The 26,327-nt window shown below is 43.9% G+C and overlaps 1 protein-coding gene and 1 long non-coding RNA gene across 3 annotated transcripts; both read right to left on the bottom strand.

Moving 5' to 3' along the window:
• Nucleotides 1-28: 28 nt before the first annotated feature.
• On the bottom strand, nt 29-2,795 carry LOC6610200 (UDP-glucose 4-epimerase). The gene is made up of 4 exons (XM_002034771.2): nt 2,295-2,795; nt 1,927-2,167; nt 816-1,106; nt 29-758 (listed from the first exon to the last, which is right to left on the bottom strand). Exons 2-4 carry the CDS (start codon nt 2,164-2,166, stop codon nt 237-239), a joined length of 1,053 nt encoding a protein of 350 aa, XP_002034807.1. The 5' UTR covers nt 2,167; nt 2,295-2,795; the 3' UTR covers nt 29-236.
• A 4,517-nt stretch (nt 2,796-7,312) lies between these two features.
• Nucleotides 7,313-22,902, bottom strand: LOC116801107. Of its 2 annotated transcripts, none has more exons than XR_004361778.1 (3): nt 21,520-22,902; nt 11,062-21,457; nt 7,313-10,950 (listed from the first exon to the last, which is right to left on the bottom strand). It is a non-coding gene; the product is annotated as an uncharacterized LOC116801107 (long non-coding RNA). The 2 variants fall into 2 exon arrangements; XR_004361779.1 differs by lacking the exon at nt 21,520-22,902 and having other exon boundaries at nt 7,313-10,511; nt 10,565-10,950; nt 11,062-13,379.
• Between the last annotated feature and the right edge of the window lie 3,425 nt (nt 22,903-26,327).

Raw genomic sequence — 26,327 nt, 5'->3', positions numbered from 1 at the left:
GTCACCAAACGCGTAAGTGAGCACAAAATTACATGACAACAGCGAAAAGCCTTTTTAATTACAAAGTACTTTGGATTACATACGCACACTTGCACACATCGAAGTGCGCGAATACTACACGAAATTTGGAAAGAAATATACACAACTAGAGGCAAATAGAAATTGCTACCTGAGCCATTATCAGGCGTAGTAACTCAGGAACTTGCGGAGCGGCAGGAACGAGGCGATGTACAGCTCTACTTGTTGGCATACCCGTTGGGGTTCTGGCTCTGCCAGCGCCACGTGTCCTCGCACATCTTGTCGATGCCACGCTCGGCCTTCCAGCCCAGCTTCTGATCCGCCAAACTGGCGTCCGCATAGCAAGTGGCCACATCCCCGGACCGTCGGTCCACCAACGTGTAGTTGACCTTCTTGCCGGAGGCCTTCTCAAACGCCTTCACCATGTCCAGCACCGAGTAGCCCACGCCGGTGCCCAAATTGTAGGCGAAGAAGCCCGTCTCCGCGATGTTGCGCAGCTTGTCCAGCGCCTTCACGTGGCCCTCGGCCAGGTCCACGATGTGGATGTAATCGCGCACCCCGGTGCCGTCGTGCGTGGGAAAGTCGCTGCCGTAAACACTTAGGCTGGGACGTCGACCCACGGCCACCTGTGCGATGTAGGGCATCAGGTTGTTGGGCTCGCCGTTCGGATCCTCGCCAATCCGTCCACTGATGTGGGCACCCACCGGGTTAAAGTACCGCAGCGAAACCACTGCCCAACGCTGAAAGACCGAATTCCTTAGTACAGAACTTATGGGCATCAAAAAATGACATCGTACCTTGTCAGACTTGCACAGATCCTTGAGAATCTCCTCGGTGAAATATTTGGTCTTGCCGTAGGGCGATGTGCAGTTGCCCGTGGGATGCTCCTCGGTCACAGGCAAGAACTTTGGCTCGCCGTAGACGGTCGCGCTGGAGCTGTACACGAACTTGAAGACATTGTTGTCGGCCATCGCCTCCAGCAGGACATTGGTGCCGGTCATGTTGTTGTGGTAGTACTGCAGAGGGATGCGGCAGGACTCGCCCACGGCCTTCAGGGCGGCAAAGTGGGCCACCATGTCGATTTTGTGCTGAAAGTGATGTAAATATACATTAGTTGGGAATTCCAAAGCTGCAATAACCATCTCTTCAGTGATCACAAGGATATTGCCTCCTATAAACGCAGTGCAGAATTTAATAGCAATTAAATGATAGTATCACATTGCTTTCAAGGTGATTAATAGCAATTAATTTTTTTATAAATAGCTGTGATAGTGCTGATTAGGTAAAATTCCACCATAACAAATATTGCTCAATCAATCTATTCAGTAATCAGTGCGCGTAAGCACAAAGCTGTGTGCACTTATGGTTGAATAAAAATATGGAAAACATTAAAGTATCAGCTTAAAGTTTGCGTATAAAAAACTAAAATATTTCATGGCTATTTGGGCAACAATGTGCATTTAAATAATGTCCATCAAATGTAAATAAACGCTTTGTTTATATACACGGCAAAAAACCCCCTTTGATCAAACATCTCAAGAATGCGTGAAAACCTGCTCGAATAAGCGAATTCTCTTGGTTATCAGTTGATGTAAACACTGCAATCTGGGCTCCCGACCATCTCGATTGCAGTGTACGTGCCCGGGAGCTGCTACGGATGTGGATGTGGATGCCAGCGCACCAACTCGAATGCGACCTCGCCAAGTGGCTCTTTCATTCAGGGTCGATCAGCGCGGCGGTTCGTCGGAAGTGCCGCACCACTTGAGCAAACAACAAAACAAGCGCGAACAAGAAAAGCTGATAGCGCACATGCCAGATAAGCTTGATTGAATGGTATCCAGTTGGCACATTTGCCCCAGAATCTCCGAACTGCTGACGTGCCAGCTATGTAATGCTACGTGTGCTCACCTCCTGGAAGACGGAGCGCACCTGCTCCCTGTCCGTGATGTCCACTCTATAGAAGTTGACCTTCTTGCCGGTGATTTCCTGCACCCGGCTGAGGGCCTCCGGCAGCTTGGCCCCGCTGCTGTAGGCATTGCACAGGTTGTCCACGCAGATGACGTTGTAGCCCGCATTGAGCATCTCCAGAACCGTGTGGGAGCCAATGTAGCCGGCTCCTCCGGTGACCAGAACCGTGGGTGGGGCCATCCTAAGTGGCGAAAGGGGAAAACACACGGAATTAGGCCACACGAGTACCCAGTTCTCATTGACGTCACCAAAATCGTTCGGCAGGCGTGCGAAACAGCCGTCTGCTTGGCGAAAAACGGGTAACTCACCTGTTTACAGGTGATTATGGTAGAGAAGCCCCGCTCAGTGAATCAGATTGAGATTGGGTAGACGCAAGAGACGTGCCCTTGAAATGATTCCGCCTCGGATTCCGATGCCTAAAAGCGCCTCTGACCTCCGACGAGATTGCAGGTGTAGATGAAGATGCCAAAGATCGCTGACCGTTGAGTGCTATCGTGTGCTAACTTGTTTCTTGCACTCTTACTCATTCATCTGTGTTGTCGTACGTCTGTTTTGATCTGCGGTCGCTGGCCAACTGAACTGGTGGCTCTCCACGGCGCCTATTTAACTTGTTCTCAGCTCTCCGAACGCGTACTTCTTATCAGTCTCGTTGGTTGGTGGGCTCGCAGCTCTCCTGTCACTTTGATTCAAGTGCTAGCAGCAGGCTAACTTGGTCGACGGACTGCCGGGGTCACCTCGAAGTGCATCCTTATCGCCGCTGACCTTTGGCTCCCGATTCCATGCCCATTTATGCAATTTCCAGGTGCTCTTCACTTCGCTCTCCGAATAAAAGTAAACAAAGTGGTAGCGTTGCCACGCGACGTGGCTCGTTCGGCGCTGCCACATCCGCCGACTTTTCTGCTTTCTGGCCCGGCAGATATCATCTCGATAAGTTTTTTGGCTGTCTATCGATATGCACAACTTAAAACAAGAAGTGCGCCCATATCGATGTTTAAATGTGAAAACATTCTGAAGACGCCAATAGGGGTGCCAAACAAATTGTTTTCATTGTAAAGCGGATTAAGTCACGATTCTTAACTAAGGTAGAGAACTAAACTGAAAAGGCTAATAATAGCAGAATAACGCAAAAATCATTGCAATGTAATTTGCAATGCATTCTATCCCCGATATAATTATTTTATATGATCTGGCATCACTACCACGTGCTTCTGTAAGTTTACATGTAGATAAACTTACATTTTACATGACTGCTAAACGGAAGATTCAAAATTAAATGTAAGACATTTTAAATTCGAAAAGTAAACGTTTGATAACAACAAACTTCACTTCAATCGTACTATATCGTCATAAATAACTAGAATCGCGCAGTGCGGGCAGCTTTTTGGTGACCCAAATTCTGCTCAAATCTTTAATGATAAGCGGAAGTGCATGTGCTCAATACGCAATGAAAAAGATCTCACAATGTTTACAACTCAATTGAGAATGTATTTGCGCAGCGACGAGTCTCTCAATGAAATGCGCCTGCCTTCGGTTCTGAATGAATGGAATGCATGAATGGGTCGAAAGCTTTGGAGCTTTAACCTAGATTGGCATTTGACCAGCACTCTGATTGGCTTTATCTTATGGTTTTTGGAGTGTCGATAATCGTTGTTTGAATAGTTCTATCTCAGTCAATAAATCGGTTTTCTGATTATGGGTTCCGAATTCCATTTCAATTTAACCCAACAAAAATTCCGGCATAAGTGAGACAAAACTAGAACAGCGCGTAAAATACTGCTTGGGCACAATAATCTACATAATCATCTGGAAACGAATCGATTCTCGAAAGAAAGCTCACTCGATAAGGAAGACGCCGTACATACCGCCAGACCATGCTTACCGCACACCGCATGTACATACAAACATACGTACATCTACATATATTTTCAGATTCTCGGGCGGCACACATATGTATGTACATACTGACAACCGGAAATGAGTTAGTTGAACTTCCGGCATTGCTCGCCTCTGAATGGCGCTGGCCTGCAATATTTTTTATGTGAGCGACAATAATTTGCACAGTCACAGTCGCAGCCACAGAAACTGAAACAGAATTGGAAAGAGAAAGACAGAGCGGACAAGTCTCCAAGTGGAAGTGGTGGCTTTAGGTATGTATTTGTACATAATGTGCTGCGGTCTGGTCTACATAAGATTGCGGACTTTAGACCGCTCCACAGGGAGCCGAGTGGGTCGAGCCCTAGCGGAGATAAACAAATCACAAAAAGTGTAAATAGCATACGAAACATTTACTTATGTTAATATAATAATATTTTCGAAGTCGATATTTTATTTTGATTACTTTCCACTCCGTTAAGTTGGGCGACGCAACGAGCTGCCAGGCGAGTAGAATTGCCTTGCTTACACTTATTGTAAATTTCGGTTATCCATCTTAATAAAAGCAATTTTCCGCATTATTGTTTGTGCCCGATAATCATCTATGTTCTGCGTTCCCTGAGAAGAGCCCACCCCAGATAAGCACAGACTCTGGCCTGGCACTTCAATTTGATCTCGGATCGGCGCTGGAAAAATGAAGTGGGGAAATAGTGAAAGTGGTGCACTTTTCACATGACCCTGATCCGACGGAGACCGACTTGGAACTGGGATCGCCCGGGCCACCATAAATGCTTATCACAAATTAAGCAATTTATACATATGTATTTCGTGACGTTTTCGTTTTCGGTTTTTCGCCTGGCAGAACCCGCATGGCCCGTCTGAAAGTTTTCAATTCCTAAATTGAAGATATGGAAAATGAAATTCAAAACGCACATGAACATACAATTAGCCAATTATCTAAAACTTTTCTACGTGCGATCCGAAGTCGAGACCGAATACATAAATTTATTACATTTGAATGCTTTGGTATCTGGGTGAACTTTTGGCGTACTTAGACTCTGGAGAAAGGGACTAAAAAAAATTTGACCTCTCTTCTGAGCTTTTCTGCCCACCTTACTTATGCTTATGACCTTAAGGATATTGTATTGAAACCTCACATTACAAATTAGACTATATTAGAACACATAACATGAGAACCACCAATGCCTAATGTTGTATTGTTGAAATAGATCTCTATTTATCTTCAGTAATTGTAATACCCATGCTGCAATACAAGAGTATCTATTAATCTCGAGTGAAGAGCTTGAATTTGAGTACGAGTACGATTCTCGGTCGTTCAAGTAAGTGGAGTACACGCGCATGTGCGGCGATACTGAAAAAGTTCTTCCCAACACTGGGAAGCAACAACAATAACAACTACGACAACGACTTCAACTACAACAATAATAACAACATCTTCAACAACAACGATCTACAGAGCAACAATGCGCACAACAACCACTACGACACGACTGGGCAGAGTTTTACGCAAGTTTCCAGTTGTCAGTGATCTCATTTCGTTGCTTTTTTTTGGCAAAACTACCACAAAGGCTTAGAGGGGTTACGGGTTGGCGGGGGGTTCGGGACGGGCAGGGGCTTCCACGGCCGTGGGGTGGGTATTTAGAGAGTATCTCGGCCTAGCAACAGGCAGCAAATGATGAACACGTGTGCTGCCTGGCTCTGGCGGGTTAAGATATAGTCAAAAAACAGGGGCAACCACCCTGAACGGAACGGAATAGGGGATCGTGGATCGGGGATCGTGGATCTTTGGGCACCCTCCGGTTTCACACACTTTTACGAGCTATTGATGGCGGTGGCAATGGGCTTATGAATATGAATAGATCGCCTACTTCCTACCTGGATCTTGGATCGCGAAGGTAATGGCAACTTAATAGGACTTCTTCTCCCCGAGGATCGGATCGGATCCGTTCGGGTTCGCTTTTTGGAACGGGGTTAATGCGACAAAAGCGCATTCATACCATAGAAAATTTAATTAGTTGTCTGTTGGCTGCCTGCCCTCGGGGCATGTTTATTGTTGCGAAAATGGGAAAAATATGAGCCAGGAGGGCGCTGGGCTGCGGTGGTTGCTGCAGGCTCGGGAAGAAGCCAAAGGACACGAGATACATCTGCAAACGTGATCGAACACGATGCGCAACTTCAACAAGCTTCAAGTAAAGTCGTCCATCCGAATCTTATTCTGCTTCACTCAACTGGCAGGATTATCACAGGGGTTCTTTGTGCGTCGCCAAACCAGCACAACGCGATCATTAACAATGTTTGTTTGCGTCTTGCACCCTTTTTAATTGCTCTTATTCAGTTGGGTTTTCTAGTTATTGTACTTGGGACTCGTTACTCTAATTAATAGCATTATAATAGTAATCTGCCATCATTATTATCGTTCGCGTTCGAAATATGCATTTGCGATTAAGAAACTCTCGCAGCAATTTCCTGAGAGTTTCCGGAGCAATACAAATCAGGATCTGTTAGCCGCGCTATGATATAATCTCCGTGGGAAATTCGAGGAGGAAACCGAACCACATGGAAACGTGGCCATCTGAAGACCAGCCCAAATCCAAGCCCAACCCACATCACCTGGCCAAGAGTACAATGGAAAGTGCATTAGCAGAGCCTCCGGTGATTTTTCTCTTTTTGTGTTTTTCTATTGCAGCAATTGCGGCTATTTTCGCTTGGCCCACAGATGTATCTGCATCTGCATCTGTGTTCGTGGGGCTGCAGCTACATCTGTATCTGTATCTGTGTGGAGTGCAGAGCGACGCTTTATGGCCAAAACCCCAGCCCCTCTCCTCGCCCGGCAACTTTCCCGGTTAGTGCCACCGACATTCCAATGCGTATCCGGGATTGTGAAATGTTTTCATTTCAAGAAAGACACATTTACCGCCGTCTAGCGTCTGCAAACCGTCTGTATCTGTATCTGAGCATGCACTGTATCTGTATCTGTTTGCGTACACTTACAGAAATGTACCCCATAAATGCAGGGTAAAGTTAGCTGAAAGTATCATTAAGCTTTAAAAAGTTGTTGTCTTTACTCGCAGTTGTTGATATTAGTTTCTCATCTCCTTTTCTGCGAGTGTAGCGACGATTGTGCTTTCGACTGTTTCTCTTTCTCTTGGCCACTCTCCTTCGACTACGTGCCGCATTTTAAACAATATCAGCACAGTTCACTTCGAGCCAAGGAATCGGAATGCGATGAGCTAAGCTTGGTAGAAGTTTCTCCTGGTCATCTATTTTTGTATCTTGGCCATTTACAACACTTGGATCGATTCTATTTATAAGCATTTTATTGCAGAGAATCAACATTCCGTTGCGACGAGCCAAACTAAGTTTATGCCCCTGAATTGGAGGTAATAATAAGAGAGATTTTCATGTCAAGCCCTATAATTAATAATGCCTGCGATTAGCGATTAATTTGCACACCGGATGCACGTTTATTTTCAACATCTCTTAAAATCCAACATGTAATACAATACAATTCAATAGTTCTGGGATGATACATTTAAGTAATGATTACAAAGTAAATGCAAATTATGTAAGACTAAAAACTGTGGAGCTTTATAGATAAGCTCCATCATTTAAGTAGACATAAACGGGCCGACAAATACTTGTTTTCGGATATCTCTCGGCTTTGATCTTCCATCCTAATGAGGCACAGCACAATAACTGCCCACTAAATCGCCATGTGAAGTGGCACATCTCGGGCCTATAAGGCGTTTAAATTTAGTTACACAAGGCATTCCAGGGAGTCGTCGCTCCAGTTTGCATAACATACGAGTTTATATTGAATTCTAGGAAATCGGAACCGGGAAGTGGGGAAGAAACAGCTGCAGCTGCCACGGGCCATTTAGAAAGTCACCCCAAATCCAAGTGCCCTTGCCCATGCCTATTCCGATTCCGATTCCGATTCCTATTCCTATTCCAAATCCAAATCCAAATCCGAATCCATCGCATGTACGTGGACCTATGTGGAAATCGATGTGTGTGTGCATGCTGATTAGCACCTTGGAATGTGCTATATGCCAGAAGCCACATACATACATACTAAGCGATATATGTTGGCACTTATGTAAGTCAACGCGTGTTTGTGTTGGAAAATAATCAATTGGTAAATATGTTTATCACGACTTTTCGGCCGTATAGCTCTCCACCTCTGTCCAGTCCAACGTGCTCCACTTTGTCGATCGTTTCATGAATGAAAAAACCGTCGGACGGTCGGACGGCCGGAGTTCATTGCCCAGGTGGGTCGCCCCGACCGGGTTACGTACTCACTCGCACTATACCCACAACTAACTACACACATACATCGCTTATCGTCTCCGCAGCGTTATCAGCGCCGCGTTTACGAATCAAAAGGGCTTTTGTAATGGGCAAACAAAGCATAAAATACCAACATCAAGTTGTTTAGATTCGGTCGCCGCTGGTATGCTTGGAATGCTGTTTACCCAAGCAGGCCTTCTCATTGACTCCGATTTTCATTCTCCACGTCCAACATCCAACTCGCCTTGGGATGACAGTCGGAAAAGAGCAATAGAGACAATGTAGCTACAGCAGCGGCGCAGGCGCGGCTCTTACACTGAGCAAAATCCATCCAGCAGCATGCTGTCCATTTCTATGGAATTAGCATTTATCCTTAATATTTTATTTTGTTATTAATGGAATTAAAAGAGAATATCACAAGGTATGGTATAGAGAATACATGATTAGAGTCTAGTTTTTGGCAGATTTAATATGTGGTCAGCATCGGTATCTTTTTCGAAAAATTTGTATTAATACTAGGGAAAGATAACAAATATTTTTATGAATATAATTGTAGTGAAATCTTTTCAACCTTTTAAATCCATGAATAAGTTTTTATAAGTGCCATGGCACTGCAACTCACCTTCGATTTCCCAGCCCCATCTCCATCTCCATCCCCATTTCGATCCGACTTGGATCGGTCGGCATAAGTTCAAAGCTTTGTTACACGATATCGCTATATCTGTGTAGGCACACCAAACAACAAAAATCGACCATCGGAATGTGGAATGTGGTATTCATTGACAAAATCAGCTTTCAAAATGATCTCACTTGTATGAAAAACAGTCAAACCAAATCGAAAACCGGTTTCGTAGTCAAATCATTGGAGTTACAAACGCTTTTCGTTCGTTTTCGGTTTTTCCTCACTCGATCGTGGTCTTTATAACATCAACATCTGCATCTGAGCGTTTTTCACGCACGTGCCTGGCTCACATTTAATAACTATAATTATAATGTATGTCAAGTCGACCGAAATTATATGCTGCCAGTTAACACTTTAAAAAGCTAGAGAGACCACAAAGAAGCGAATAACGAGGGACTCAAAAGATCCACAAGAGGCGAGAATAAAAATACCTTGGCTAGCCTAAATATTTTCACACGCGCCGAGAGAAAAAAATGATCTTAAGGTTTTAGTCTTTCATTCTTTCCTTCTTTTCTTTTCGTTTTTTATTTTTTTTTTTTTGTTTAATAAAAATAGCACACAATTAGTGGCGCTGAGTTTTTGCTTTTTTTTTTTTGGGTGGGTGGACGTGAACTGTAAAATGCCTGTGAGTTATCAAATTGGGGATTACATACCTTTATAAATAGTTTCTGCGCAGGCGCGCCCGTATTTCTCCAACTGCATTGGTGTGTGGAGTGCCTAGCACATACACACACACACTGACATAAAATACACAATCTCCATTTAACAATCATTAATTTAGACGTCGTTCCAGCGGGACGGAGAGGAAAGCGTGCGAAGGGAACGGTGGCGCTGCTCCCGCGATGATCACACGCTGCTGGGAATGGCCTGGAATCTGGAATGGGAATGAGCTGGAAGCTGTGTGGGAAAGTATGCGCCGCCGCCTCTGCCGCCGTCGACGTTGCTGAAATAAACAAGACCAAAAACAAAAACAACAACCCCAACTGGGCCCCGAAAATTAGGTCAACATTTTTTCATTCACTCTTTTTTGTTGCTGCCATACATATTTCGACACACATATTTTGTGTGTTTAAGTTTTTAGGTATTTTTTATTAACACAAACTTTCTATTGAGCGGCGAATAGTTTTTGTTTCTTTCCCTCTTTTCTCATTTTTTTTTCCACTCTTCCACACATGAACTTCAGCAGACCGTAGCATTAACCGTTAGCTTTTTTATAACACATTTTATGGCGGTGCGACGGGCGCAACTTGACAATACAAATATCTTTTTAATTGACATTTATGATGTGGTATAAAAACGCACCGCTCGCTGCCCTTTCCTGTAATTCCTTCGTCTTTCGAGTATGCAAATTAATGGGCCCGAAAAATCGGTTCTCCCATCGATATCATATCGATATTCCCGCTGAAGAGCTCTTTTTCTGCTGAATTTGGTTTTCGGACGAAACAACGGAATGCCGACGAGGAACTGCAAAACAAACGGGATAAGTCAGAGCGAAGAGAATGACCGATGACACTGTGAAAAAATATTACGTTTAATATCGCTCGAATTACGATATTATGAGGGTAAGGAAAAACGACTCTTAACCTTGTAAACATAGATGGTACATTTTCTTACGATGTTAAAAAAAATGTTCATTGACTGTAGTTTAACCAAAGTATTGCTGCAAAGAATATACGAGTTCAGTTAAGATCTTAATTTTCATGTTCACCTTACTCTTATTTCTCTCAGTGTTTTTCGGTCCCTTTTCCCTTTGCCTGTTTTGCTATCCCGCTCGCACCCTGACGCCGCGTGCACGCTCTTCTTTTCTCAGTAAAACGGTTCTTCTGCTTGTCGCGCCTTTTCTTGCCGCCACTACTATTGCCGTCTCGCCTGTCTGGCAGCCGCATTCTATGCTGGTGGTTGACTTGTTTGTGTCTCCGTCTGCCCGCCTCTTCGTCTTTTTGTGCTGAGTGATGCAACTTTTATGACTGTTCCCGTTCCCGATTCTGTTCCCATTCACGTTCTGGCGGCTAACTCCTGTTCCCAGTGAAGGTTAGGATCGTCGAGTCGGGAAGAATGAAACGGGTCTCAAAAACCCACGCTCAGTCGCATGACTCACGCTTGAAAAATTTCAATTTGAATTTCTAAATAACCGCACATACACACAGCATCCAATTTCAGCCAATAAACGGCGTTGTGTGTGTGCATGTTGTGTGTGAATTCCGACTTACGAGTGTTCCCATCGAAGGTTAGGCATTATTTTTTTCGTTCGGATGTCAATGGAACCCGATTGGCCGACGACGACAGTCTAAAAACCGAAAAACCAGTTTGAAGACATATTTTCTATTAGTTGCTTATTCTGCTGCTGCTGCTTCTTCCTCTTCTGCATTCCACACACATACACTGGCACACTGAGTTCGAGTTCGAGTTTAGTTTTCCACTTTCCCCCTTCTTCCAGCGTTATTTAAACTTTCTGGAATGCGGTTGTGTCTGCTCTCCTTGTAACCTCTTCGCTGGAACCGCTTTCCCGTGTTCATTTGTTGCTCATGTTGGTCAAGTTAAGTTAAGTTTAGTTTTAAAGTTTTTATATGTACGCTAGTGTTCACTTTGATATTTATGTGTTTCTCGTTTCGGTTTGTTGCGCGAAAAGCAAGAGCAGGCGAGAGCGGCACAACCATGCGGCTGCAGCTATGAAATTTTACTGAATGAATATTTCTTTTCTTTTGCGCCGATCTTTCATCTTGGCGTTGGAATTCGAAGTCGACAGAGGCAGCGGCGGCGGCAGCGGCAGCGGCAGTGGCGTCGGCTGAGCAGCGGCTGAGGCAGCGACTTCGTTAAAAGTTGTACCTTTCGAAAGTCGCTTAAGTGTGTGGCTGCGTGCGTGTGTGTGTGTCGGCTGGATCGCGTTCGTATGTGTGTCGGTGTGCTAGAAAGTTTCGATGCCGAACTATGTTTGAAGGCGCATGCATAAGAAACTTACAAAACGGCATTCCACAAACAAACCGACACTGCCCGCCCCTTCCAGTCGCTCCTCTTCCAGCCGCCTTCTTCTTCCAAGCCGGCGAGAAGAGTATCCCTATCTGCATTTGAATCTGTGCTACTTTTGCATTTTGTCACATCAGTATACCGATATATCGGAGTGTAGCGCACTCTTCTTCTCGCCCCCGAAAATTCTTCAGCGCTTCTAGCGTTTTCCTATATGTTGTAATCTACGGAACAATAAAAAGTGCTGTGGGGCTTTCGTAAGTGTCTTTTTGGAATTTTCGTTTCGGTATTTTTATTTTGTTTTTCTTCGTGTGTTTGTAGCTGGTGGCGTTCTGTTTTTTGTTTTTCGTAAACAACGTACACACACACACACACTCTGTAAAATTCGTCATTGAACGGTAAAAAAAACAAAAATTCCAACGTGTTTGACTTTGTCTCTAGACAATCTCGCTCGTGTGTGTATGGATTTTTTCAATTACAAGTTTGTAAATGGAATTTCTGAACTTTATGTGAACGAGGTCATTTACAACACACACACACACAAACGTTTGTAAAGAAGGGCGCGGGGCTAAGGTTGCTCGGGGAATTTTTGTTACATTCGTCATGAACTTATTTATAGGAAATTCCATAGGCTTTACTGGTTATTTATGGCCGCAGATCGCTGGGGGGATCTACTGGGTCCAAAAGCGGGGGAGTGTTGTATCGGTCGGCTGCATGCATATCAAATGCCAAATGGGACAATCCCCAACTGGCTCGGAAATATCCCGAAAACGGAAATAAATCAGACCCGATTTGATCGTGGTTTTCAGTAGCTAGAAGTACTTTCTGTTTAGATTTAAATCTGGATATAGATCTTAATAGGAATGCAACTCGAAAATTGTGTTATGATTTTGTGGTCTGGTAACTAGATTTTTTTCGAAATTCGAAAATTTACGTGGAGATCTTTAAAGATCTTTAAATTAACTAGATTTTATCTAATAATATAAAGCTGTTCTATTTATGCCCCTTCTTTCTATAAATACCACGAATTCATTAAATTCTATTTGGTTAAGCCTTTGCACCTTTCTGATTAGCTATTCCCTGAATTCCGGGCGCCAGGTGTATTTACGATGGCCCACAATCAACCCAATCAATCCAGCCAACTGTCCCGTATCAATGCCATCCATTGACAAGCTTTCCTCGCTTTCGCGGCCCTCCAGTGGAGTAACACAGGAATCAGTGGACGATCGTCTGAGTGATAAGCTTTTCGGGGCGGCTACTTGACGCAAGAATTTCTGGAATTTCGAAAGTGTACACACACCTGTGGACCCCTCGGTAGAAGCGGAATGAGGCCCGGAGCAACCAGACCCAAGCAGCCCAGTCACAAAGCACGCGCTCAATCTACGGCTTATCAACAGGCCGACGACGGTAGGCCCATACAAAGGCCAAACTATAAATGACATGTGATGCCATGGCCGTAGCCCCACCACAACCATGCGCCAAGGGTACGAAAATACTCAAGATTGAGTCACATGCCTGGCACTTACCGGGTGGAAAAGAGTCGGCCTCAGGCGGAAATTGAGTTCTGTTCCTCTTCTCCCTCTGGAAGAAAATTGAAAAACAAAGGGAAAACCAAGCAAGATTTCCCAATCGAAAGCTTCTTGGACTTTCGACCGACTGTGTGTACTATTTACAACATCAACGGAGCAACGTCAAGACCATAAAAATAATTAATACAACTTATCAGCAGGGCCGCGATATACCACCACTTGAGGAGCACCTATGACGTGGAGCGACTGGCACTGGCACTGGCATTACCGTTTTCCTTCCCATTCGCATACCCATTTCCATTCCCAGCCGACTGCATGGTCAGCGATCGTACGGTAGATGCGATCCGATTCGATGGCAAAAGAATTCCCCCTTTCGGTGTAATTGCTTTTGGCCTGGTCGAAAGTCGGCCCGAACCGAACCGAACCGAAGCACACCGCACCGAACCTAATGATAATACCCGCGATCTAATAGGAAGCACGTGATGCGCATACAGCCCACCGATCATTAAGAAGCAGTAATGCACTTGGAGAAACTAGAGGCAGCGAAACATACATACATATGTATGTATGTACATACATACATCATCTTATATCAATTGTATCAAGTAACAGAGTGGTGGTTATGTTTACCATTGCATTTTGAACTTACATAAATAATTCAATCCAAAAACAATAGTAAAACCCGAACCCTTTACCACCGAACTTCCTTTATGTGGAACCGTACGGGGCGGAGTGAAATGGAATCGGAATCGAACTGTAGACTGTTGTAGAGTCTAGAGTCTAGCGACTAGCGACTAGATACCAGACCCCTGGCTAGACAAATTGCACATAATTTCTACTCGAGTGAGCGCGGTCAGCCGGCAAAAAGTGCACCGAACCTGCCCAAAACAACGGCAACGGGATGGACGTGGACGTGGTTGTGGATGTGGATATGGATATAGCCGGTGGCTATATAGTAGTACTGGTACCACTCGGCTTGGTTAGACGTCGGAAAGAGACGTCGACAACGACGCCGCACCGGGAGGATCCCAGCCATTTCATGAAAAATTATGTCGTGTACAATTTTATGCATGAGAGACTTGCACAGCAGCAAAAACTGGGCAGCAAAAAACTTGGCAAAATTAACAGTGGCTCTTCAGTTGCACTCGCAGTTGCAGTTGCATTTGCACGGTGGTGCAGTGGTGCAGTGGCCGCCAGGTTGGAGGAGATAAGCCGCTGACGCTGACGCCGCTGCAAATGGGCACACGCACACTCGAGAGCCATCAACTGCAACTGCAATTGAGGCAATGGGGAGGCACAGTGGGTCGGATTGGTACTCGCATGGGTAAAAGCTGATGTCCGGTCAGAAAGAATTCCTACGACGATCTGCCAGATGTACAGAGGTCCCAAAGGATATCAAAAAACATAGCTCTATTTTCATATGCTTTGTTCGGTGACAGCTTGTCTGGTCCCACTGTGCTGGGAAAGCGAAGGCTGTTGCATTAGCATACAAGTGTTGGGCAGCGCCACAAAGTCACACAATTGAAAGGCAAAAAAAAAGAAAGAAAAACAGAGGCAGTAGTGACAACAATTGGCCCGCTAACGAACCGCCCGACGGACGCCGCCCCACCCACCAGTCCCCATTTCCCTCCTGAATGAACCCGATGATAATGAAAGGGGGAACTTGGGGGAGGCGCAGGAACCGGAGCAGGAGTGGATATGGAAATGGCAGTGGATGTGGATGTGGCTATGGCTGTGGAAGAAAGCGCATTCGAGCGTCTTGCCGCTTGCATCTTGCCACGCCACCCGACCCAAATTCCAGTTGAATGCACTGGCCAGCGCCCGCCTTTGTGGCCGTAGTCTAGTTGGATAGTTGCATCCGCATCTCTGTCTCTTCCCAAGTCCGTGTCACTGGCCCAGAGCCGTACTTTTGTTCTGACCAGGCGTTATATACATAAGTGATTTGTATCGAGCACCATTCAATGTCTTCCAGTAATCTTCAAATATATAACTATATAGTAAACTCCCTAAGCAGCATATACCCCACCCCACCCCGTTCTGTGGCATTCGCATTCCCGCGAGGCGGATGCAGAAAATCGTGGAGTGGCCAAGCGATCTCTCTTCGCTCGGTTGGCATAATAATAGCACATTCCTCGGCCAACCAACAACAAACTGGCTGCAATCGGATGTGGATGTGACCAAGTAGGAGTAGCAGTCGTCGTCGGAGTTTGGAATCCGCTCCAAATGTGGGCGTCGCCCCGGCCAATGCTGCCCGGCCTACTAGATGCTACGAGAGTTCCCCCCTTCGTCACTATTTGCGTGGTCCCCGCTGTCAACGCATGATTTGCTTCCCGCTCGCATGTGCGGATCTGATGTATTAATGACATTTGGCCCAGTTTCGGGGCCTCCATGCCCTGTGAGTGCAGCGTGGGGACGAGCGGCGATCGCTGCGAGTGGAGGAGGCTCATTCATATTCATAAATTTAACGTCTTTTTGCGTAAGCCTCGCGGCGGAAGTAGTGCCCCTCCCACCATCGTCGTCGTCGCCGCCACCGCCGCCGCCTTTCCTGATCTGAGACCCATTCATTCGCCCTTTTTCGCCACGGCTATAGCTGAAGCTAAAGCTAAAGCCAAAGCCAAAGCAGCAAGAGCAGCAAAAGCAGCAGCAGCAGAAGCAGAGGCAGCCAGACGATTTGCCGCTCTATTTTCGATGCATTCCCAGCCAGAAAGAGTCAGACACACATGAAACGAAAGAGACGGCAAGAGGGGTGCGAGAGAGACGGGACGGGGACGGGGACGGGGCAGCTAGAGTTCAAAGCACTATTGAACTCGGGGGCCCAACAATAACAAACTCCACCAAACACTTTCGCCATAAATAGCAGCCAGTGGGATCGGGACGGGAGGTCGCGGGACTGGGTTTTATCAACGGAAGCTAAAGTGGGGATATATGTATGTATATGCGTGCATTTGTGGGGATATATGGGACACATGGCGCGGGCGGGTGTCTCAAGAAGTGAAAACAAAAGTGACTAATGCGAGTGTGCGAGCATTTCCGCTCACTTCCGGTGCTTCCAAATGGGGAAGTGCTGCCAACTGCATTTTTTGAGTGGCCAACATACAAGCACACAGAGAGAAAAGTCACTTGGAAATTGGAAGTAATTGGACAAAAAATTCGAATCTTCGAAGATTTGAATTGGAAGTACACAAATTGTATTCCTTCGGTAAAATAGTTCTCACTTTAAAATGCTTTTGGAATTTGTAGTGCATGACAGTCAGATTTTTTTAAGTGTGCAACATGTTGGGACGAAAGGCAGAGAAGAAGCAGCCGGTGAAGAGCCGTAAGTAGGCAGAAGACTACGCTGCTGATGAAGAAGAAGTTCCGACGCCCCAGCTATAAATAAAAACCCAGCCAAAAGCCGCCAGCCGGAAATAATGTGACCAAAACCACACCGACGAAGCAAACACGAGTTGTATGTGTGGGTAGGGTAGCTGCACGTGTAGGTGAGAGCCAGTGTGCGAGTGTGTGTGAACTTCATTCATTCATAACCGTACACAGTGCATAATCACAGTTGTGGGCAAAATAATAGTAGTCACAGGGTGGATATTAGTGGGATAGTATCAATTTCAAACTAGATGCCAAGGGTTGGCCAAGTATGACTTGACTCCGACTGACACTGTATCGATACTGTAGCGTATACACCATTTATTTATAGTTCTCATTTATTTTTGTAGTTTATTGGTATAATCGCGTACCGGAAGTACGTTTAATAGAGTTTTTATTATATTATTACCATAATTGTGTACACAATCGTATATTGTGAATGGACGAAATCAGCACATTAAGGGAACTTGGATGGGACAAGCTATGCTCGGGTCGATCCTATTGAATGACTGACCCCATAGCAAACAACGACATACGATAGAGATAGGGATCCGATCCGAAGTTATCAGCGATGGTTGATGGTGTTGTTGCTTCCGTGCTCTGCGTGCTCAATGAAATTTCATTGAAATTTAGAACGAATCTATAAAATGCAACGAAGCCGCCGCTGGCGGTGGAGGGGGAAATGGGGAAATTGTGGAAATGGAGACTGGAAACGGGAACCACGGTGCGATGTTTGGCATAGATAAACCAAGGGGACACAAAAAGAAATCGGGCTTGAATAAACAAATATTTTGTAAATCTCTATAGCTTTGAAAGCTGGTAAGTAGGCTACATTATTTTTCTGCCAAGTGGTAAATTTTTCATTAAACAATAACTTAAAAAGGTTCTGTGGTCAAAAATGCACACTAACCAGCAAAAACTATTATTTCCAGCAAGGGGATATTTCACTCCGTTTCTTTCAGTGCATCGGCAGCAGCAGCAAGAGCGCATTTGAGGTTGCTGCTGCCGTAGTGCTGCCGCTTTTGTTGTTGGAGCGATGATACGAGACGCCGACGCAGGCAGAGCCAGTGGCAGAGGCCGCAGTGTGGGCGTGGGAGGAGGGGGCGGCGTTTGTTGCTGCTGCTGCATGAATTTATGAATGAATCGAATACGTATTCGTGTGTGCGTGCCGTCGCAATCGGCGCATGTGTGTGTGTGTGCTGCGCTTGCATTTAATGAATGAAAATCGCAGGCAGCGACAAAAACATAATACACACATGCACCCACACTCAGATCCGCACATATACGCTCACGACACCCACACACCCACACACGTGCACACTCGCGTACACCCATTATAGTAGCAGCGGAAGTAAACCGAGCAACAGCAAACAACACAACTAACTCATTCAAGTCCAAATGCGAGCGAGTGTCTAAATAAGTCGCTTGAATGAACGCTTGATTCCCAGCCTCTTGTTCGGATTATATAGGATTTGATATGGCACATGGACGGGGGGCACATGTATCTGAATACGACTACCCAAGGCGATGTGGTCGGTTCTGATACCCAGCCAGTCAGCCACTCGAATCCCTCGCATTTGCCTGAATTGTCCCGAGTCTGCACTATTTAGGGTCTGCTTCACTCCAACATACATAATACATTCATGTAATTACTTTGTGAATATCATATTATTGCTAAAAACAGACATATGGTGGCGCTTGGCGAAAAGTATTTAAAAACTCGTCGCAACTCGTCAAAAACTAATTACTAAGTCCGCTGATTCACTTAGAGTTCTCTGAAATTCTATCGACCCTTGGTATTTATATAGATTAGAAAACGGCAACGATCAACGATAGTTCCCAGAATAGGAAATCGGATTTACACATTTGCAGATTGACTCACAGGCGACCTATGAACCAGTCCATGAGCAGCTCCAAGTCCATATGCAAATAAGCCCAGAATAGCCGAGAAAGTAGCCATGCACTTAGTCACTTTCGGGGAAACTCGATGAGTGCGATCAACGACCGCCGACAGATTAGGAATATATATGTACATATAGTTCCTCCGCAAGTAGATATGGAAATGGCCAGGCAGTAAAGAGATCGAGAATTACAGAAAACTATGACGCACGCAGGGAGTCTTACGAACTTATGTACATATATCTGTGTAATTTGTGCAGGTCCTGGACTTTTACAGTACAGAGTTGATATTATTATTGGAGATGCGGCGGCGATAAAATTGCAAAACAACTGCTGCCCAGAAGGGAAAGAGCCGTGGAAATCGCTGCTGAAAAAATAACAGCGGCAAATGACGCACAAAAACTTTACAAGGTTGTCTGCTGCGGCAATGTAAAGGGGCAGTGTGCGGTGGGCGGTGGGCGGTGGTCGTTGAGAGGCCAATGTGTACGTCATCGAGAGCTGAATGAAATCGAAATTGACTCGGGCCATTTTACGTCAGAGCCAAACAAAAAAAAGAAAAAAAAAAAGAACGAAGAAGCTAAACGATTTCCAGGCAGTGCCGCGATTTCCTCTCAGATCTCAGATCTTGTTAATATTTGTTTGGCCGCGTATTTGGATTGCGATTATTTATGCTGCTCGATGACTTTCGCTTGTAAAAGACTTTGGCCAGCGCCTTAATTGCGCCAACTGTGCGCCTAATTATGGCAGACACTGTGGCAGATATAGCCACCAGAATATAGCTGGCAGAAGGAGAGATCCGTCGCGGCATTTATAAATAAATCGCTGTCTATACGAAAATAACTAAACGGATCATTATCGTTGGACATGTGCGACAGCGTCTGGTCAATTAAAAGCCATAAAATGTCATAGAGCATCTAGGATAGAGGGTGTCTTTAAAATAAATATTTTGGGAACATTTAAGTTTACTGCAGCTCGAGAGAAGTTTTATAGTTTTAAGCTGGGAAATTTAATTTTTACCAGACGTATAAGTAATATTTTGTTTCAAAGCTCTTGGCTAACTCAGTATGTTGGCGTATACTTGATGTCTTAGAGATCTTTATACAAAATATTGGATTTTAAAAATCTTCAATAAAATTCGATAAAAAATAACAGAAATCGAAATATATTGTGATTTTCTGACTAAACGTATTTTCCTCAATGTGACATTATCATTTGAAGAGAAAGCAACACGCTAATTGGAGGCTTGACAAACATTCCTGCCTTACCAATTTGTAGTTAAACCCTTAATGTCTTGCCATTATGTTTTGGTTCCCACAAATTAAGCAAAATATTGGTGTCAAATCGGATCGATCAATCACGAATATGGAACATGGAGCATGTGGTTAAGTGTTTAACTTAATTTTACCCCCAGAAAACGAAATTATTTTAATTCTTGGCTCGTGTTTTTTATCTGCAGCCAAAGATCTGCTGTTCGCGGATTTAGGTTGTGCGATTTTGATCAGATTCGGACGACGAATGATAAATGCGTAAAACTCAAACTGGTTCAATTTTGTGAATACTTTGATCTTGTTACCGCTTCTGTTGCTGTTGTTTTCTTGTGGTTAGTGTTGTTGTTGCGCTGCCACGGGCAGTGCCAATCTTAATTGCGCATTTAAATATAATAGAAAGACAGAAACTACTACAACAAGCTGAAAAAACTACCATACAACAATAACTATAAACACAGATACACATGGCGACTCGTTTGTCAGTTCATTCCCTCGATGCGAACTTGAGGCTCGAAGAAGGCGCCTCCAAGTACAACAATAACACCAGCAACCATTGAGAACTGGATAGGCCTCGGCCCCCGATGGCCCGAGAGCCCGACAGCCCGAAAACCCCTTCCGAAAAACTATTTAGTGTGTGCCCATCTGTATCCGTATCTGTCGGCTCTGTATTGAAGCTTCGCATATTGCGTCTTGGCTGTTTATTACGTACTATATAGTACGGACAATACGCATTGGGGCTGCAAACTCATTTTGCGCACTAGTTTTGCTGCTCACCAAATTACCGCGGCGCTTTGGCAACCCTAATGGGTTTCAAATTACCAGAGGCGCACAAAAAATATTAATAATACTCGTAACAATGTTCAATTATCGAATTAATTAATTTCATTCAAATACGCTCGATCTAGGCTAACTGGGTTGCATTCAACTTCTGTAATTGAAAACCATTTGCCCTTCTGAACGAAATTTGAAAAATGTAGTACAAAATAAATATTTTAAACTCAATAATTTTACAAAAATTGCCTGGGATATAGGCTTACCGGGATAAAACGTTTTCAAAAGAATGCAACACCGTTTTAGTGCTCACACTACAATATTAATTATCAAGTTTACTTAGATCAAGCTCAATTCGAAAGAATATATATTATTTGGAGCACTGTTAGTGTTTGTGATTTATACGAAACGAAATATTTATTTTAAGTATAACCATTAAGAGATATTTTAACGCTTAATAAATAGTTTTAATTAATTTACCGGTACAACTGTGGTTCCCCTTTGCGAAGTTTGCCTGTACATGGATTCACTTGAATAACAGTAAATGACAATCTGGCAACGCCGCGCGGAGAGACCACTCGGTGCTCGCTCGCTCTTCCGATTGCGGTGTCGGTTGCGTATACTTGATATTTTTTGGTGCGCAAGAAAGTCTCTCACAATGACTGCTGTAAGGACACATGGCTGCGCAGCCGGCGTCGCAGTCGCTCTTTTTGTTGTTCTTTACTTATTTCTTCTTTTTTAGGACTTGCAGTGGAACAGCTGTTTTGTGTTATGGCAAACAGCTGTTCGAGTTGCATTGCATGCACACAAGGGCGCTGCACATTTTAACACACGTAAAATGATATAAAACATTTTTAAACAAATTGCAAATACTTACAAACAAAGCCCATTAGACGGTGATTATATAAGCACTAGACTGCCAGCCCTGACAACTCAGTGTGATAGTGTTGGTGTGCCTCTTTGTGTGGCTGTTGTTGAGTGTTGGTGTAGCTGTTGGTGTGTTTTAATTTTTTTTCGTTTTCCGTTCGCTGGTGTTGGTGTGCGTGTGTGCCAGTTTAGTTAAATGCTGAGCACACGCACTGAAATTCAGCAACAACAAGAGCAGCTACAACAACACACCAACAACATCAATATAAGGCTAGGCAGATAGGCAAGTTTGCCTTTTAGTTGTTTCTGTAGTTTACTTTGTTGTTTTATTTGTCGACAGCGGTCTGACTGGCTAGCTCTGGTCTGGTCCCCGCCCCCTCGTAGACCCCATCGCCGCCCTCCCCCTGGCTATATGTCGTATCTAAAACATTTGCGCTTTAAATAAATACACAGAGGGTATTATAAAAAGGCAAAAGAAACGAAACGAGGAAAACTAGTCGCGTACAAAAAACAGCAAGAGCAACAACGACAAATTAGTTCAATGCACGCCGCCAAAAGAGTGTGTATATAGAGCTTATCCACTCTCACCGCACAACTCTGTTATATGGTGTGTTTGTTTTGATTTATCTTATATCTCGGTATCTTCTAGGCCCTTTTATTGATAGTACATCGGTCGTACATCAGCGTAGGGTACAGTTTCATTCATCATCGCTGCCTTAATCATCATCTGCGTCTGTCGTCTCATTGTCACTGGTACAAAGTTCACATGTACACATACATATATATGGACATGCAATCAAATAAAAATTTTTTGATTGTATAAGTTCACAGTTTCTTTGTGCGCCATTTTTTGTTCTTTCCAAATACTTATATACGTACGTATGTGTATAAGCGTTTCGGGTTCTTTATTTGAAATTTATTTATTGTTTTTTTTGTATTTACTTTTCCGCTTCTAATTTTAATTATTCAGTTGCGAGGCTCAAAAGTCGCGAGCGAGTTTGTTTTTAATTCTTGTTGTTGTCGCGTTTGTTGTTGTGTTCCCCTAGTTTCGCCTCTCTCGCTTTAGGTTTTTTCGTTTTTTTGTATTGTTAAATACGTCGTTTAAGTTGCTCTTGGCTGGCTTGCTTTGTTTTTTTTGCAACTGCGTCGTAAAAAAGTTGCAAATTTTTTTGGGCAATTCAAACGTTAGGTACACTACACTTGTTCGAAGACACTATTGAGTCTTAAAGATTCGAGAATTGAAAGAATCCCGGCACGTTACTTGACAAGAACCCCCTTAACAGTGTGACCAGATGCCAGCGACAGTCCTACTCCATACTCAACACTCTACACACTAAAATTCCCAAGTGCTGAGTCCGGCTCACCGCCTCCTCCTTCTTTTCGATGGCACTGTCTGTGACGTACTGAAACAAATGCCTCACGAAACTTTAGTTTGCGGCGCAATCAACGACATACCAATACACCGACACACCAACACATTAGCGGGGAGTTCACACTGATACAGATACATGAGCGCAGAGCAACAAGTATGAATGAATGCGCGCTTGCCGCGGCCTCTGCCGACGGCTCTGCCGGCATCGCCTGTAGGTGTGAGTTTGCATGTAATGGTTAACGCCACACAATCGAAGAAACGAGGCCTGCGGAGGGCGGTCGGCATCTAACATTTTTTGGCCCGCTCTGTCTGCTTTTGTTGTCGTTGCTCCGCTGTGTTCGGAAAAACATAGCAAGCAAACCTCGTACACACACTCGCCCAGATACTCGCTCCGTCCCTCTCTCGCCGACAGCAAAAGCCTAGCTGCTCGATTGCATTGGCGTGCGAGAGCGTTGTCTAAGCACAGCGAGAAATTTTCATTAACGAAACGATCAAAAGCAAAATGGCGGATTTGGCAAAAGGCAATCATAACTATTAGTCGCATGGTTTGCGGTTTTGGGATCCCATATTTCGAAATTGTCTTTTAATTTTTGCATAAGTTGTGCATAATGTTACGATGTTTTGCTCATCGATTTACAAAAACTATCTGCGTTATATCGTCTGCAGGTTTGCATTTTCCTTTGAAAAGTTTTAATTTTCTAAACAATCCAAACATTTTTATGTAGCCTAGCGTTCTTGGTTTATTTCATGTATGTAAGTCCCCATTTCTAATGTATTTTAGGCCCATAAATTCGTATTCATTTCGCTTAAATCATCCCGAATATGTAGAAGCCATCCAGTACAGAAAAGCTTGCTCATGCAAAAGAGTATTTAGACTCAACACAATCAACAAATAGCATTAAATGTTACTATTAATAAGCGTAAAACGAGTTTATTTTTATTGATACCAGCAATGTAATTGCACTGGCATGTGATTAAGGCTAAGTCAAATTGATTCATGGCGTTTCTTAATGATTGTGTAGTGTACCTTATGTGATGGGAACGACACGGGAAAGGAATATTTAAAAATATGTATAGAGTAATTACGTGCTATTATATATAAATAGGGTGCAATTCAATATCTTATAACTATAGTTTCTTAGAATATGCCCAAAGAGAGATATTACGTAAGCCGAATGCTCCTTATTTTACGATATTTTAAAGGCATTATTTTCATAGTGCGACCAAGCTGGTCCCGCATTGTGCTCAGTGTAAAGATTCACACACAAACGCACGCGATCAAAAGGCAGCAACAAAAAGGCCCAAAAGAAAAAAAGAACGAATTCCTGTGGCGGAGGCGCGCGAATGGGAGGATTTTCGGGGTACGAGGGACTGGGGACTGGGGATTGGAATTGGGATTGGGTTTTGGGGGACTTCGAGAGCTAGTTACGCACACTGGGAAGATACAGATACAGAACCAGTCAGTGTGCCATACGAAATATGTAACATCAAGCTCATATCACAAGCGAACGACAGCGACGTTGGCGAGTCACCGACACAGAGATAAAGATACAGATACAGATGCAGATACGAGTACTACGACGTGTGACTGTGGGTGTGCGAGAGGGCTCTCAGCTGTGTGTGTGCGTGTGTGAGCCAAGGGGGCAATATTTTCTTATAGAAAATGAATTTCAGATCAAATCATATGGCAACCACCCTTCACGGCCATTTGATGAAAATAATGATGAGCTAAAAACCCTAAGTAGACCCTTTTATTTACGTGTTAAGCTCTGATATCTGCCACTCCAACCGATATCACTCCACCCCCTGTCCCCCCAATTACGAATTTGATCCTAAATATTTCGAGTTAATTAAACGCCTTAATAACAGTCCACGTGCTACTGCTGACGTAAGGGTCGTCAGCAGTAATACGACAACTCATAGGGGCGTGGACAACATCCAATACCAGTCCAAATGAAATAAAAACACCACACAACGATACTTTGTTGTGCCTTGGTATTTTACTTACTTTTTCGGAGCATTTCTCACGCACACATCGAAGGCCCAAGACTCTCGCAAGGGGAATAATATTTGCGAATTTCTACGCCCTAAATTTGCCAATTAATAACGGACCCTACACGTAATCCCCTAATTGGAACCCACGAACTATCCCCAGTCAGCAGCTGAGCCAATTAAAGGAGCAGATGAACCTCCAGGACGTTCCCCAGTACTCCCCCACCCAGAATTCTTAGCCGAGAGCGCATCACGTGGTCACCCACCCCAAAACCCCACACCCTCCCCCCTCAAAAAAAAAAGAAATAGAAAGAGCAATCCTCTCACGCAAACAAACGTAAATATCACACAAGAGAGGCACCCGAAATTAGCAATAATCTCGCCGAGAGCGAAATTCAAGCAACAAAAATTTATATAAAAGTATTAACAACAAAAAAGTACAACAATGAAAGAGACCGAAAACAAAATGGCCGTCAGGTGTAGAAATTTCTGTGGACGTGTTGAGTTTAATTCCCAAAACTTTCTGCCATTTTATACCCCATTGCATTTGCATTATAGACTGCTCGAATTTCCCACACATCGGATGTGTAAATATGCGTCTGCATTGTATATACACCAAATATATACATGGGGATATGATGACGCCAACAAAATGGCGCCAGTCCAGAATGGCGACGATTTTATTTGTAACTGTGCCCTGTAACAATACTTTCCCGACTTCGTTCGATACTCGATCGGCATTGAACTTGGGACCATCGAAGCCCCAAGCGATATTATCAACAGAAAGGAGACATCCATACGGTCAGTGTTGATAAACAAGTGTTCCAAGAAGTTAGGAAAAGTGGGTAGTATTTTTTTTGAACGTAACGTAAAACCAAATGCTTTCAAAGATGTATTGGATCTGATTTACCTTATAGCAACTAGAATCACTTTATTACTATTGTTTGGTTTAGTTAATAATAATCCAGATAATCCATTTAAATAAAAGTAAAAACCCTTATTATATTACACCAACTATGTTGACTAACACTCCTCTGATCGCAACTATCTGAGTTGTCAATTTACAAATCTTATAAGTCACATACATTAATGTTTATCATAAAGATCAATTGAGGGTTAGAGCCCTCATAAATATTAATCGAGCCCCAGTTTCAATTAAAACTCCCCACGGCTGTCAATTCGAGCTGCTCGATGTAACATAATTTCTATAGTTATAGGGCTATTATTCTTATCATAGTTTTTAGGAAACCAAAAAGTAATACAAGTGCCTCCCAGAAGCATTCCAAGTGGCTTAATTAGTCGAAAAGCGGCCTGGTCGAGTTGCATGTGCCGCAAGTTAACCGCATAGTTACACCGATTAGACATTTAATCAAATTTGACCCCAATAATTGGCATTCTGCATTCAGCTTTTGGCCGCACCACTTCTCGTACACCTCGTTTGCATCCGAATCCGA

This window comes from Drosophila sechellia, chromosome 3L (genome assembly GCF_004382195.2).
Source record: "Drosophila sechellia strain sech25 chromosome 3L, ASM438219v1, whole genome shotgun sequence".
NCBI lineage: Eukaryota > Metazoa > Arthropoda > Insecta > Diptera > Drosophilidae > Drosophila > Drosophila sechellia.
The sequence above is the reverse complement of the archived record's forward strand: the minus strand, read 5'-3'. Positions and strand labels throughout refer to the sequence as shown.

Excerpts from the sequence above, each read along its gene's own strand:
- LOC6610200 (XM_002034771.2), bottom strand. The coding sequence starts at position 2,166 with ATGGCCCCACCCACGGTTCTGGTCACCGGAGGAGCCGGCTACATTGGC. Across the intron at positions 1,107-1,926 it reads TGCGCTCCGTCTTCCAGGAG|CACAAAATCGACATGGTGGC; the intron begins GTGAGCACACGT and ends CATCACTTTCAG. Across the intron at positions 759-815 it reads ATCTGTGCAAGTCTGACAAG|CGTTGGGCAGTGGTTTCGCT; the intron begins GTACGATGTCAT and ends TCGGTCTTTCAG.